Source organism: Hypanus sabinus, chromosome 18, assembly GCF_030144855.1.
Source record: "Hypanus sabinus isolate sHypSab1 chromosome 18, sHypSab1.hap1, whole genome shotgun sequence".
Classification (NCBI taxonomy): Eukaryota; Metazoa; Chordata; class Chondrichthyes; order Myliobatiformes; family Dasyatidae; genus Hypanus; species Hypanus sabinus.
In genome coordinates, this window is record NC_082723.1 from 14,448,319 (window position 1) to 14,463,451 (window position 15,133).

Here is a 15,133-nt window from a genome sequence, read left to right on the forward strand (position 1 = left end):
TGGGAGTGTGGAATGAGCTGCCAGATGAAGTGGTGAACGCAGGCTCACTTATAACATTTAAGAAAAACTTGTACAGATACATAGATGAGAGGGGTATGGAGGGATATGGGCCAGGTGCAGGTCAGTGGGACTAGGCTGAAAAAAGGTTCGGCACAGCCAAGAAGGACCAAAAGGCCTGTTTCTGTGCTGTAATGTTCTATGGTTCTATGAGTGGGTTTATCTGTGAGACAATTGTTCCCTGTTTTGGATGGAACACCTTTTCTTTACTCATACCCTCCTACCCTTCCCTATCATACAAGTAACTTTGATCAGACAGAGCAACATGAAGATAGACTCACCTCTGTTCTGTGTTGAAGAGAGCAAATATGTGCTTGCTGGACATAAACCCTTTCTCTATGTCGCGCAGCTTCAGATTATCGAGAGGCAACATGTATTTCTTCTCTTTCTCCTGCAAGACAGTAATGTTGAGCAATAAGACATCTTTCCCTGTGCTCCCAGGATGGAGAGGGTTGAAGAAGTAATATCTTGTTCTAATGGCACACACAAATCATGAACATCAAACTCTTGCTCATTATCCTTATAACATTACAACAAACATTTTATAGAAAGCCTACAGGTCAGCTTTTTAGAGCAGTTTGTGGTCAAGTCCACGAGGGGAAAGACAGTTCTGGAATGGGTGTTGTGTAATGGGTGTTGTGAATTATATTTGTTTAAGGAGCTTAAGGTAGAGGAACCCTTAGGAGGCAGTGATCAGAATATGATAGAATTCATCCTGCAGTTTGAGAGGGAGAAGCTGAAGTCAGATGTATCAGTATTACTGAGGAGTTACAGAGGTGTGAACAAGAGCTGGTCAAAGTTGTTTGGAAGGGGACACCAAGGGAGGATGAGGCAACCAAAGGAAAAAAAGGAAGTCAAAGACAGCATAAAAGCAAAAGAGAGGGCATATATCAAAAAATACTAGGAAGTTAGAGGATTAGGAAGCTTTTAAATACTAACAGAAAGCAACTAGAAAAACAATAAGGAGAGAAAAGATGGAGGTATGCTGGCCAAAAATATCAAAGAGAATACCAGAAGTTTTTTTGGAAATATGAAGAGTAAAAGAGAGATGAGAGTGTATATTGGAGTGCTGGAAAAAGACTTAGAGAAGTAGTGATGGGGGAAAAAGAAATAGCAAATGAACTTAATAAGCACTTGGCGTCAGTCTTTGCTGTGAAAGGCACTATCGGTATGCCAGAAATTCAAGTAACTCAAGGGGCAGAAGTAAGTGTTGTTGCTTTTACTAAGGAGAAAGTGCTTGGGAACTGAAAAGTCTGAAGGTAGATAAGTCAACTTAACCAGATGGACTGCACCACAGGGTTCTGAAGTAGCTAGCTGAAAAGGTTGTGGAGGTATTAGTAATAATCTTTCAAAAATCACTAGATTTTTGAATGGTTCCAGAGGACTGGACATTTGCAAATGTCGCTCCATTGTTTAAGAAGTGAGGGAGGCAGAAGGAAGGAAATTATAGACCAGTTAGCCTGACTTCAGTGGTTGGACGGATATTAGGGTCCATTATTAAGGATGAGGTTTTGGGATATTAGGAGGCACATGATAAAGTAGGTCAAAGTCAACATGGTTTTCTTAAGGGGAAACTTGCCTGACAAATCTATTGGAATTCTTTGAGGAAATAACAGACAGGATAGACAAAGGGCAGTCAGTGGATGTTGTTCACTTGGATTTTCAGAAGGCCTTTGATAAGGTGCCACACATGAGGCTGCCTAACAAGATAAAAGCCCATGATGTTACAAGAAAGATACTAGCATGGTAGAAGATTGGCTGATAGGTGAGGTAGCGATAAGTAAGTGAGAAGAGGTGAAAGCTGAGAGTGGGGAATAGAGGAAGGGGCGGGGGAATGTTTTTTGAAGAACATTAATAAGGGCTGGGGCTATACATCCTGTAAAGACACTGCCGGAATAGGCAATATCAAACTACTTCTGTAGAAAAATTTGCCAATACATTCATGGGCATGGACCATGATTGCCCACATCATTCGACACAGCACATAATGATGATGATGATGATCTATGAAAAGATGTGCTGGCATTGGGGTGGGTCCAGGGGAAGTTCATGAGAATGATCCCAGGAATGAAAGGGTTAATGTATGAGGAGTGTTCATTCGCCCTGGGCCTGTATTCACTGAAGTTTAGAAGAATGAGAGGGGAATCTCATTGAAACCTAGCAAATATTGAAAGGCCTAGACAGAGCAGATGTTGAGAGGATGCTTCTTGTAGAGGGTGAGCCTAGAATCAGAAAATACAGCCTCAGAACAGAGATAAGAAGGAATTTCTTTAGACAAAAACCTGTGGAATTCATTGCATTGACAGCTGTGGAACCCAAGTCATCAAGTATATTTAAAGTAGAGTTTGAAAGGTTCTTGGTTAGTCAGGTGTTGAAGGGTACAGGGAGAAAGCAGGAGAATGGGGCTGAGTGGTCTAGTCTTGCTCCTACGTCTTATGGTCTTATAAAGACTCAATAAACCAAACTTAAGTAGAGGGCAGGATTCTGAGGGAAGGTTAACATTTATAATTTATTTCGTTATAAGCCTAAATATGAAGCCAAAACCCAAACTGTAAGACATCCCTACGTTTATAGCAATTAGGAAATGAAGGGCAGTGAATGCCTCCCACATCTTCAAACTCCTCAGAGCCAGTAAACATCTGAGATGTCTAGTCCCTGAGGAAACAAGGCATTTCACAGCATGATCACAGGATCTTCAGCCCAACTCATCCATGTTGACCAAGTCATCAGCCTAAACTTGTCCCATTTGTCAGTGCTCGGTCCATATCCCTTTAAACCCTACCTGTCTAAGCATCGTTTAAATGCTGTAATTATGGTCACCTCTCCTTGAAGGCTTCAGGAGAACTCGTACCACCCACACCCCTCTTTACTTTGGCTGCACAGACTGAAAACTGCAGTTTCAAACTCCTGGAAGTGCACATCATAACAAACTCTCAATCCCAGAACACATTCTATACCATCAAGAAAGCTCAGCAACGCCTCTACTTTCTACGGAGACTTTGCACATTCATTCCGACGGCACTCTACGGATGCCCAGTAAAGAACTTCCTAACAAGATGCATCACTGCTTGGTGCAGAAGGCTCTGCAATGGGTAGTCAAACTTTCCCATGCATCACTGGCACCAGCCTACTAACTCTCAAGGGCATACAAACAGAAAGATGCCAGAAATGGACTAGAAACATCATGAAGGATCCCACCCACCCTGTGCATGGGCTGTTTGTCCCACTCCCAACAGGGAGAAGGCTATGCAGCATCTGCACCAGGACAACCAGATTCAAAACCAGTTACTTTCCCCAAGCAGTTAGGCTGATCAACACCTCCACCTACTAACTCCATCACTACCTTATTATTTCCTGTCAGTTCCCTTATGTACAGCCCAGCATCAGTTTACAGATGGACAATCAATATGCATTTATATTTACTGTATGTTTATTATTATTGTGTTCTTTATAGGTTGTGTTTTCTGTGCTGCATCAGATTCTGAGAAACAATTTCTTTCTCTTTACACTTATGTATAGGAAATGACATTGAACAACTTGAATCTCTACAATTTCCTTTGGCAGTTTGCTCTGTATACCTATCATTCTCTGTGTGAAAGTTGACCTTCAGGTACCCTTTAAATCTTTTCCCTCTCACCTTAAAATTATACACTCTGGTTTTAGACTCCCCTACCCGGTGAAAAACACTTTGACCATTCTACACCTTCCTGAATTTATAAACAGTGTAGACAAGAAAGCCCTAGTCCATCCATCCTCTCTACAAGCCAGGCTCTTTTGTCTTGGTAACATTCTCCTGAATCTCTCCTGCACCCTTTCATGAAATCCTTTCTAGCTGTGCATTGCTGGTAATTCTGAGGCAGGAGTGAGAGTTAGCTTGTGCACAGAGAGCTTCCACAAACAACAGTGAAACCTTGCAGCAGCATTTGTTGAGAAAAATAACTAGAATGGGCACTGGGTATAAAACCATATTGTGTTGCAATGGTTAAGTTTCTGAACCAGTAGCCAGAGCTCAGGATGATTGACCCAGAAAGAGGAGTTTAAATCCCACCGTGGCAGCTGTTTAATTTAAATTTAAGTAATTAAGTATGTCTCAAATCTAAAAAAACATAACTTGTCTCACTAATGGTCAACACAAACTACTGGAAGCAGGTCAGTCCAAACCATTCCAACCAACTGTAGCCACAGGCCTAACAGAAGGGTCTCGACCCAAAACGTTGACTGCTTCTTTCAATGGATGCTGCCCAACCTGCTTTCATCCAGCTGTTTTGTACGTCTTGATTTGACCACAGCATCTGCAGTGCACTCTGTGATCACACTCTAGATCAGTACATTACAGCTCTTTGGATGGATAGTTCTGCAACGTGGCTATCACATCCTTGACAGGAGGACTCTGGGGTGATTTTGTCATGGACAGACGAATAGACGGAGTGTAAGCAGTATAATACTGTTCTTAAAGATCCAGGTTAGCTGCTTAAAGCCATGGGATCAGCCTTGCACCAGAGTGGCTGCTCAGACAAGGTGGCCACTGAGGTCTGCAGCACCCATAATTCATAGCAGCAGAGAAAGACCCTACCTGTGGCATGAGGTGCACTGCATTCTGGGAGATCAGACGCACATCCCACTAACTGCCTTACTAGAAAAGTTTCAACTCTGCATCATACTAAACATCTTTTCTTTTAAAAGTAGTTATTCTGGTGGAAAATGGTCAATGCTCCTGACAATCATGCTGTGCTTTTCTATGCAAATGGCTGACATGCTTAGCAAGTGGTATCACTGGCGTGCCCCTCAATGCATGATGCCACAGCACCAAATAAGAACATTTGCTCATCCCACACAGGCCCTACGTGTTTAATTTAAAAAGATAGATGTCCTGGTGCTATCAGGTAGCAGAGGGAGTTCTACCGCTCCCATAAAGGAAATCAGACATACTTCATAACATTAACTGGTACCCTTGAGGCAGCAGAGCTAAATGAGATTTCTCTTTGAGCTAGCAGAACAGATGCTAGAATAATAAATCTTGAATCAGTCCATTTCTCAGCTGTAATTCAGATTTTTAAGGCCAACATGGCAGGTAGAGAGCACATGCAATATATCTTAAAGCTGACCACATTGGCTTTGAACAGGAGATTAGGAATGTTACCAAATGGTAACAAACACCCGCAGATACATAGAACCACAGAACATTAAAGCACAGAAACAGGCCCTTCAGCCCTTCTTGGCTGTGCTGAACCAGTTTTCTGCCTAGTCCCACTGACCTGCACCTGGACCTTATCCCTCCCATACCCCTCTCATCCATGTACCTGTCCAAGTTTTTCTTAAATGTTAAAAGTGACCCCGCATTTACCACTTCATCTGGCAGTTCATTCCACACTTCCACCACTCTCTGTGTGAAGAAGACCCCCCCCCCCACAATGTTCCCTTTAAACGTTTCCCCCTTCACCTTTAACCCATGTCCTCTGGTTTTTTTCTCTGCAAGCCTCAGTGGAAAAAACCTGCTTGTATTCGCTCTATCTATACCCATCATAATTTTATATACCTCTATCAAATCTTCCCTCATTCTTTTACACTCCAGGCAATAAAGTCCTAAACTATTCAACCTTTCTCTGTAACTCAGTTTCTCAAGTCCCGGCAACATCCTTGTAAACCTTCGCTGCACTCTTTCAAACTTATTAATATCCTTCCGGTTGTATCATGGCCTGGAACAGCAACTCCAATGCACAAGAATGCAAGAGGCCACAGAAAGTAGTGGAGACAGCCCAATACGTCAGGGACAAAGCCCTCCCCATTACAGGCCATTACAAGCCCTCCCCATTACGGGCCATCAGATAGAGCCCTCCCCACCATAGAATACATCAACACGCTGCGTCATCATAGGAAAGCAGCACCCAACATCAGGGATCCCCATCACCCAGGCCACACTCTCCTCACCGTTGCCATCAGGAAGAAGGTACAGGAGCCTCAGAACTCACACCACTAGGCTGAGGGACAGTTGTCACTCCTCAACCATCAGGCTCTTGAACCAAAGGGGATAACTTCACTCAACTTCATTTGCCCCACAACCTCTAGACTCGTTTTCAAGGGCTCTTCATCTCATACTCTTGAGATTTATTGTTTATGTATTTATTATTATTATTTCTTTCTTTTTTGTATTTGCACAGTTTATTATCTTTTGCACGTTGGTTGGTGCAGTCTTTCATTGATTGTATTATGGTTATTATTCTTCTATGGATTTATTGAGTATGCCCACAAGAAAATAATCTCAGGGTTGTACATGGTGACATATATATACTTCGATAATAAATTTACTTTAAACTTGAATTAATGCATTGATGCAGAAGGATTGATGCATTTTTGATCAACTCTCAACTTGAAGAAAAAGATGACTTCCAATTAAAATCTTCAACTTATCCTCAGAGAGAGGGTGTCATTGGCAAAGTGGCATTTAAGTCCAATTCCTGTTGTTCTTAGAAAATGATTACCCAGTTTGATACAAGTGAGTTACTTACAAAGTGTGGGGCTAGAGTTATAGATAGACCAGGCTGGGTAGAAACTGCAGATTCTCTACATGAGATTAGTAAATTAGCTCTAATTTCACATCTGTTCTACAGCTGATACCATTACTTCCTGATTCTCTTTTGACTGAATTCAGAGCTTTAAGTTGTTGCGGGAAATTGGCTCTCACATGCTCTGGTTTAAAAATCCAAATGGGTAGATCACTACTCCCCACACAACCATTATACTATTAAACCCATTTAGCTGCATGATCCTACTCTGCAGTAGAAAAGGCCAGTGGCATTCAAGGCCTTGTTTAGGAGTTAGTCATTCTAGAGAAGTCCAGCACAAATGACTCTCATCAGGTGAATTATCAGCCACTTTAGGGTGGGGAATACTCTCACTTTCGAGATAGAAGGTTATGGTTCAAACCTCACTCCGGGGGTCTGGACACATAGAACTGAAGTATTGGACTGAATAGAGATCAGACCATGGCTCCACAGTGACCATTAATCACTTATTTACACTAATCCTACCTTCACCTCATTTTACTTACTTCCCTCGCTCTCACCAACTCCTCCCAGGCTCTGCCACAGACCTATACGCTATGGGTAATTTACAAGGCCAATTAATCTACCACGTATCTTTGGGGTGTTGGAGGAAATGGGAAGAAACTGATACAACCACAGGGAGAATGTGCAGACTCCACACTTATAGTACCTGAGGTCAGCATTGAATCCTGGTCTCTGGCACTCTGAGCTGGTGATTTTATTCGTTGCTCCATTTTGTCACCTATTTGAAGATATATCTTTAAAACGAGGCTTGGGTGGATGGAGAGGCTCCCGTGACCTTATTTTGAATTGGAAAGCAGTTATATTCTGACCTCTCCCCTGTTTCACCTGCAACCATTAGCTCTAGCCTGTAATACTGGGAAATGGAACTCCTGTAGTGGTCTTTTGGGTGGTGGGGTGGAGGTACATCTCTACCAAGGGAGGTGTGAGGTGCTCCTTCTCTCCGCTAGCCTGCAGGTCACCCTTGGGCAAGGTGTAGCACCTGCTAATCCTCTGAATCAGGGTCACGTGAAGCCTTGGGAGCAGCTGGTACATGTCACAAGTCCTGGTTATGCGACCACTGACGCCAGGAAGACTGTCTCTGAAGACAGTCCTACTGATAATGGCTGGGATCACCCATCTTGTAAAGACACTGTCCAGAAGGAGGCAATGGCAAACCACTTCTGTAGAAAATTATCCAAAAGCAATCATGGTCATGGAAAGACCATGATCACCCACATCAGATGACATGGCATATAACGAATGAAGGATAATGGCCTGTACACTTCCCACTGCCTGCACTGTGAGACTTTGTGAGGTTGTGAAAGGCACAGTCTCACCCTTAATCCTCTCTGAAGAAGCAATAAAGCCCACACAGATATGTCCTGCTGCCAAGTCAGTGCACTCTTAGCTGCAGGGATGCAAAAGTTTAAAATTTCCTCTTGTCTAGCCAAGCAGCACACCCTCCGCAGACACTGTGACCAACAGAATACCGCTCACAGTAACAGAAACATGAATTATAGCGTTGGCCGCAGCCAGGCTCTCTCTCCTATAACAAATACCCTACAAGTCACTGCTTTTTTCTAACATTACATTCTGCTGAAGTTTAGTCTGAGGGGGTGAAACAGCTCTTAAATGACACTGAGAATCCCAATTTCTTTCAAAGAGACTGCTTAATATTAGTAACATCTGGAGTTAATAATCCAACTTACTGAACTGTCTGCCCTGTTTCATTATCAGAACTGCTGATCCCGCTCAAACAAAATATATCCAGCTGCACTATTTTAAGCATAGCAATTAAATAAACCAGTTCAGAGCTTTTCTTCCCCCCCCCCCCCACAAATCTGCATTTCTCCCAGTTTATTCAGACTGCACTGTAAGGGGGCCTCATTGCGGCAACCACCAGCAGGCCCTTGACAGTTTGGGTTTCCACGGCAACACCGCCAGCCAGGAGGAAATCATAGTGGAGCCCTTGGGAGAATGGAAGATTGATTGATGGCAGGTATAACCTGAAGTTCCTCCAGGCTGTCAGTGATCCCACATGGTTCCATTTACAGCAGGAACGCAGGTTTTGGAAAACTGATAGTGAAGCTGCTTTTCAGAGGGCCACTGCTCTTACACTTCCATCTTAACCTCAGAAATAACACAAGAGGCCTGTTGCCCCTACTCCAGCCTACCAGGTCGATAACCCTCCACACTCCATCCAAAAATCCACCCACCTCTGCTCCGAGTAGACTCGGCAACCAAGCAGCTAAAGGCGCGCAGGGGTTCAGATTTCCAAGTGGGAGAGTCTAAAACCAGAGGGCACAGGCTCAGAATAGAGGGACATCCCTGTACAACAGAGATGAGGAGGAATTTCTTGAGCCAGAGGGTGGTGAATCTACGGAATTCATTGCCACAGATGGCTGTGGAGGCCAAGTTACTGGATATTTTTAAAGCTGATGTTGGTAGGGTCTTGATGAGTAAGAGTGTCAAATGTTCTGGGGGAAGGCAGGAGAATGGGGTTGAGAGGGAGAATAAGTCAGCCATGATCGGATGATGCAGGGCTGAATGGTCTAATTCTGCCCCTATGTCTTAAGACCTACAAATGAAGGAAGTTCTCCCCATCTCAGTGATCAACTTTGGGCTGTTGTCACCGGGTTTCAACTCTCCAGCTGTAGGACCAAGCCTCTCAGCAGCAACCCCACTGACCCCAAATTCTGCTGCTATCGTCTTCAATCCTTCGTAGTGCCAGCACGCCCAGTGTCTTTGGAAAGGCCACCTGGCCCCTCTGGCCTATTCTGCCGATTATTGGGTGGAGCTTGACCTGTTTGTGAGACACAGTGAGGGGATGCAGGGTGAGCGGCCAGAGGCACTGCAGGGCTCATTCTACCACTGGCATTCACGGTTTACGTAAGTAGCTACCATTATTGATGAAAAGAACAAGAAATTACAATTCCATAACTCAAGCTCAAAATGTCTGCTTTAAACCAGGGACTAAATAACCTCTATCAATTGTATTCCAATTATTACCAGCTCTTACATCTCTGCCTTAGCACTAGATTACACAATGTTTTGACTTCCTTTGGATATTGTGCCACGATACTGCTTTGGGAATGCAAGTCCATTGATCCATTCTGTCCACCTCCTTTCAGGATCCTCACTGTGACCCCATAACAATAATCCTTGGTCAAAATGAGTTAATCAGTCTGTTCTTCCACGACTCTCTGTTCAACCGTCTCCTTCTGATAACCTGCCCCAGCCTTCTTAAACTATTGAAATGGGCCAGACCAATGTTCTTGTTTGTTGTTGTGGTCACCTTGTGGTCTGCCATGGAAGTTGCCAGTCTAGGGTCTCATTGTAGCCCACCCATACTTACACTCAGCCGATTATAAGGATCCTGAGGAGAGGGGGTCCATTTCTTCAGGACCCTTATTGTCAGCCAGGACTGTTTGCTCCACCAGCTTGGTCATAGTCCAGAGATGAAGGCATTATGCATTCTGTTGTTCGTCATACTGTCCGCACTGCCAACAGGCAGGCTACCCCCACACAAAAATACCATTTCTCACACGGGTCCCTGGCAGATTCTGTGCCAATTAGCATGAAATACGGACTCTTAGGCTGAAAGGCAAACAGGATGGCTGCGATGGGAAATAAGAAGGCAGGGCAAAGACACAACTTGTCCCCACAGGAAGGGCACCTAACAATGCTTTTCTAAGTTCACGTCAAGCACTTCTGCTGGGCTGCCATTTATTACCCATCCTTAACTGGCCTTGAGAAGATGGGGTGAGCCCTGCATTCCTCTGCTGAAGAGACTCATCCAGTGCCGGTCCAGGTTACAGATTGGTAAAAGAGGCATGCCCAGTCATACAAATCAGAAAGAGGCCCGTCAGCCCAGCAAATCCACACTGATGATGGTACATCCAATTTTACACGAATGAGAAAATCTGCAGATGCTGGAAATCCGAGCAACACACACAAAATGCTGGAGGAACTCAGCTGGACAGGCAGCTTCTGTGGAAAAGTGTAGTTAACATTTCAGGCTGAGGCCCTTCAGCAGGAGTGTTCCTGTTTTATTCCCTTCAGATTCCCATTGAATCCTCAGAAATCCTACCACTCAGCTGCTTAACCCAGGGGCAACTTAAAGAGCTTAGTTAACCTATAATCCACACAGCTTTAGGATGTGGATGGAAAGGGGGCACTCAAGGAAACCAGGTGGAGACAGGGACAATGCACAAACTACACACAGACAACAGCAGACTGAAGCCAGAGCCGGGAGTGCTGCTGGGTTACATCCTCATCGTTACTTGGAGAGGTATCTCCGGGGCAAGGAGGCAAAGGGGGTGAGGGATTGCCAAATTATGTGAGGCTGTTCAGCTAAGAAGTAGGGGCTGGTAAAGATCCAAGTTAATGACAAAAGGGAGCTCATGGGAGATTGGAGGTTGGAGACAGACCCAAACTGTATTTCTCCAGGCATTACTTGGTCTAACTGTCTCTGCTGGTTCCAGACAGCCTTCCCCTCACACTTTACCCCTCTGACTCCCACCTCTCTCACATCCCCCTCACACCCTGCCTCTCACACACCCTTCATGATCTCCCTCTCACACCTACCCTCTCTCATGCACACCCCTCATAACCTCCCTCTCACACCTTCCAGATATCACTCAGATCCCTGCCAACCGACACTTCCTCTCATTCAAGAAACATTTTATTTTAACATTTTCTCACTTATTTTCAACATCCTGTACATCCCCATCCTTCCCTTTCTGCATAACAATAGACAATAGGTGCAGGAGTAGGCCATTCAGCCCTTCGAGCCAGCACCGCCATTCAATGTGATCATGGCTGATCATCCACAATCAGTACCCCGTTCCTGCCTTCTCCCCATATCCCTTCACTCCACTATCTTTAAGAGCTCTATCTAACTCTTTCTTGAAAGCATCCAGAGAATTGGCCTCCGCTGCCTTCTGAGGCAGAGCATTCCATAGATCCACAACTCTCTGGGTGAAAAAGTTTTTGCTCAACTCCTTTCTAAGTGGCCTACCCCTTATTCTTAAACTGTGGCCTCTGGACCTGGACTCCCCCAACATCAGGAACATGTTTCCTGTCTCTAGCGTGTCCAAACCCTTAATAATTAATAATATGTTTCAATCAGATCCCCTCTCATCCTTCTAAATTCCAGTGTATACAAGCCCAGTCGCTCCAATCTTTCAACATATGACAGTCCCACCATCCTTCTCTAGCTGCTATACTCTTCCCTAACTCCGTATTTACACAAACCTCTATCTCCTTCCCTATCTCTTCAAGCTCCCCTGGTAACTCCAGTAACCCCTCTACTTCTATTAACTCCTCCAGTAGCATCTTCAGGCACTAAACTTCTCACCACTTCTGCGTCCTGCAAACTTACACCCTCATTATAACACTCAGTATCTGCCCCTCTTCCCATTTCTGTAACCTCCTGCAACCTCTATACGCCCTTCTCTTTCTGCAACCACCTCCAGCCTCTATCAGCTGTTTCCTATCTCTGTAAACTCGTTCAATCAAGGCCACCACAGTAGCATAGCAGTGGACACGATGCTACTGCAGATCAGAACATTCCAGAGTTCAATTTCAGCGCAGCCTGCAAGGAATTTGTACATTCTCCCTGTGAACGCATGGCTTTCCAAAGCTGTACCAGTTAGTAGGCTAATTGATTATCGTAAATTGTCCTGTAATTAGCTAGTGTTGAATAGATAGGCTCCTGGGCAGTGCAGCTCGTTGGGTTGGAAGGGCCTGTATCTCTAAATAAATGAAAAATAAATAGAACTATTTAACCATTTCCATCTTTATCCCCTCCACCCTTCCCTGTATTCAAACAAGAGGACATGAGTTGAGAGTTAGGGGGCAAAAGTTTAAGGGTAACGCGAGGGGGAATTTCTTTACTCAGAGAGTGGTAGCTGTGTGGAACGGGCTTCCAGTAGAAGTGGTAGAGGCAGGTTCGGTATTGTCATTTAAAGTAAATTTGGATAGGTATATGGACAGGAAAGGAATGGAGGGTTATGGGCTGAGTGTGGGTCAGTGGGACTAGGTGAGAGTAAGCGTTCGGCACGGACTAGAAGGGCCGAGATGGCCTGTTTCCATGCTGTAATTGTTATATGTTTATATGGTTATATTCTCCAAGTTCTGGACCTCTCCTGACCTCAGTCACCTGCTTCTAGCCTCTGAGGTGGCTGTACACCACCAGCACTGGTCTCATGAGCACTTCCAATGTTAACTGCTCCTCCAATGGCAAGGTCAAAGCTCATGGACTCTCTCCACCTCACTTCCTGCTCTTAAGAAACCTACCTCTTCCACAATGCCTCACCATCCTTTGCCTGGCTCAACGTCAAATTTTGTTTGGCAATGTCTTGAATTAAAGTTGTACAATATGTTTGCATGAAAATTGTTGGTGCTATTGCACTGGGGTAGCAGCCTGGACTGCTGACCTTGGGATTTGAGCTTATGATCTTTGACTCCAAGGAACAGATGCTGATGAACAACATAGGATAGATTCCCCCTTCTCCAGCCCTTTATCTCATTCATCGATCAACTTCCCTGCTCTTTACTTCACCCCTCCCCCTCCCCGTTTCATCTATCACCTCTCACCTATCACCTTGTACTTCTTCCTCCCCTCCCTCCACCTTCTTACCCTGACTTCTCCCTTTCCAGTCCTGATGAACGTCAACTGTGTACACTTTTCCACAGATGCTAAGATCCTCCACCATTTTGTGTGCGTTGCTTTCAATTTCCAGCATCTTCGTGTTTGGGATACTTGTGTTTTACTGAACCTCGAGGGGACTGCATTCTCAGAGGCTTCCCTCCACCCCTCAAAATGAAAACTCATAAAGCAAGAGCATGAAGTGGACACAATGCCAATCAATAGGCTACCTGCTTTTCCATCGATCCAGCTCAAGGCCTGGACAACGTGGAGGGATGCAGACCACTGTACTTAACCCAGTAGTTCAAGGTTCTCCAATGCCAGGAGTTGTCTAATGAAAGAGGAGACTTACTCCTCATCAGCCTCAGAACCACCCATCAGAAATGCAAGGCACCTCAAGGAAGAACAAACTGTGCCAACTAAAGCAAACACTGGGAGTCAGTCAGTGATAATGTGAAAGAAGGAGAAAGGGCAATAGTGTAGAAAGGGGAAAGGAAATATAGTGTATTTAGTATTTCTGTAATATTTGAGTACTATTGTAAATACGTTGTTTGATGAAGCATTTTTTGTTTGCTTACATAATTCATGACAGGTCATATGTAAAAAGTATGTGAATGGCACACGTCATTATGCCACCACATCACATGTGAGTGCCTCACTAAAGAAAAACTAAGCACACCAGTATCTCCAGCTCCCATGTTTTTCTTTCGATTAGTTTCAAAACATAACAGAACGTTCATAAATTTTGTTTCCCCAGCTGCAACAACAAGATACCCCCCACAAGTAGGAAAGGATCAGCAGCTTTTGGGAATTTTCTTTTGATATCTCGTGCTCAGGATACATATTTACCCCGCCTGACCACACTTTGGGCTTCGAACAGGCACCACAAACAGCAAGCAGGACAAATTACACCAATGGACTGAGGAACTCTTATTTTAAAAATCCCTGCACATGAGAATGTTTTACAGAACTCTGCACGTGGTCCTTCCCTGGTGGCTCGATTTCCTCTGTCTGTAACCTCAGCAAAAGCTGACTTTGACATAAACTGATGCTGAAGTGCTACTTCTGGGGCCCCCTGGAGATTTATGAAAGTGGTATTGGTTCTCCCCCCACCCCACCCCCAATTCAGGAAACGAAAGAACTGAAGTTGTAAAGGAAACGTCTTGTATGGAAATTCTTTCACTTTCTTCCTCAGACTGGTGGGAACGTATACACGGCAGCCAAGTTGCAAGAGCAAGCTGTCCAATCTGGGTCAGAAGTTCATGTCTGTTCCTCAGCCAGCCTCACTGATGTTATTCCTAAATCCCACGTTAAACATCAGCTCCTCGGCTGCACTTATTCAGAGCCATAAAAACACAGAATTTCGGAGAGGGAATAGACAGAAAAAGAACGTTAGAGTAAGAGAAAGAGAGGCAGTGAAAGGAAGAAAGTCACACATTACTTTCATGCAATGTTAATTTAATTAATTAAGAAATGTTTGAATTTGACTTACATTGGTTCAATATTTTTACCACTATAACTAGCAGTAAACCAAGTGAAAAGGAAACTGTGCAATATTTTATGAAATATGCAAACCGGTTTCCTGTGGGATTTTTTTTCACAAAACTTATGTTCTTCCATACATGTCGTCAAGTTAAGCTGGTTTGCCATTTACGGTCCTTTGTGGGAATTGTCATTCAGGGGAAGAAAAGTGTATCATGACTGCATGATTCTAAAGTCTGGGTGAACGCCCTCCTCGTTCTGTGTTTAGACTGAGCATAAGCTCAGGAAAGAGATCCTCCTTAAAGGAGAAAGAGAAAAGTGCAAAGAAACACTGAGATAAGGTCAGGACTAACGATAAGTAAAAAATACAGTTCCTTTCCTTATTCCACCTTGATTT

The 15,133-nt window shown here is 44.2% G+C and overlaps 1 protein-coding gene across 1 annotated transcript in view; it reads right to left on the reverse strand.

Annotated features, from left to right (window-relative positions):
* LOC132407342 (dynamin-1-like) overlaps nt 1-15,133 on the reverse strand; it is a 234,281-nt gene that overhangs the window by 36,813 nt on the left and 182,335 nt on the right. The window contains exon 15 of the mRNA XM_059993691.1: nt 339-448. Coding sequence (XP_059849674.1) covers nt 339-448 — 110 coding nt within the window. The remainder of the gene's footprint in view (nt 1-338; nt 449-15,133) is intronic.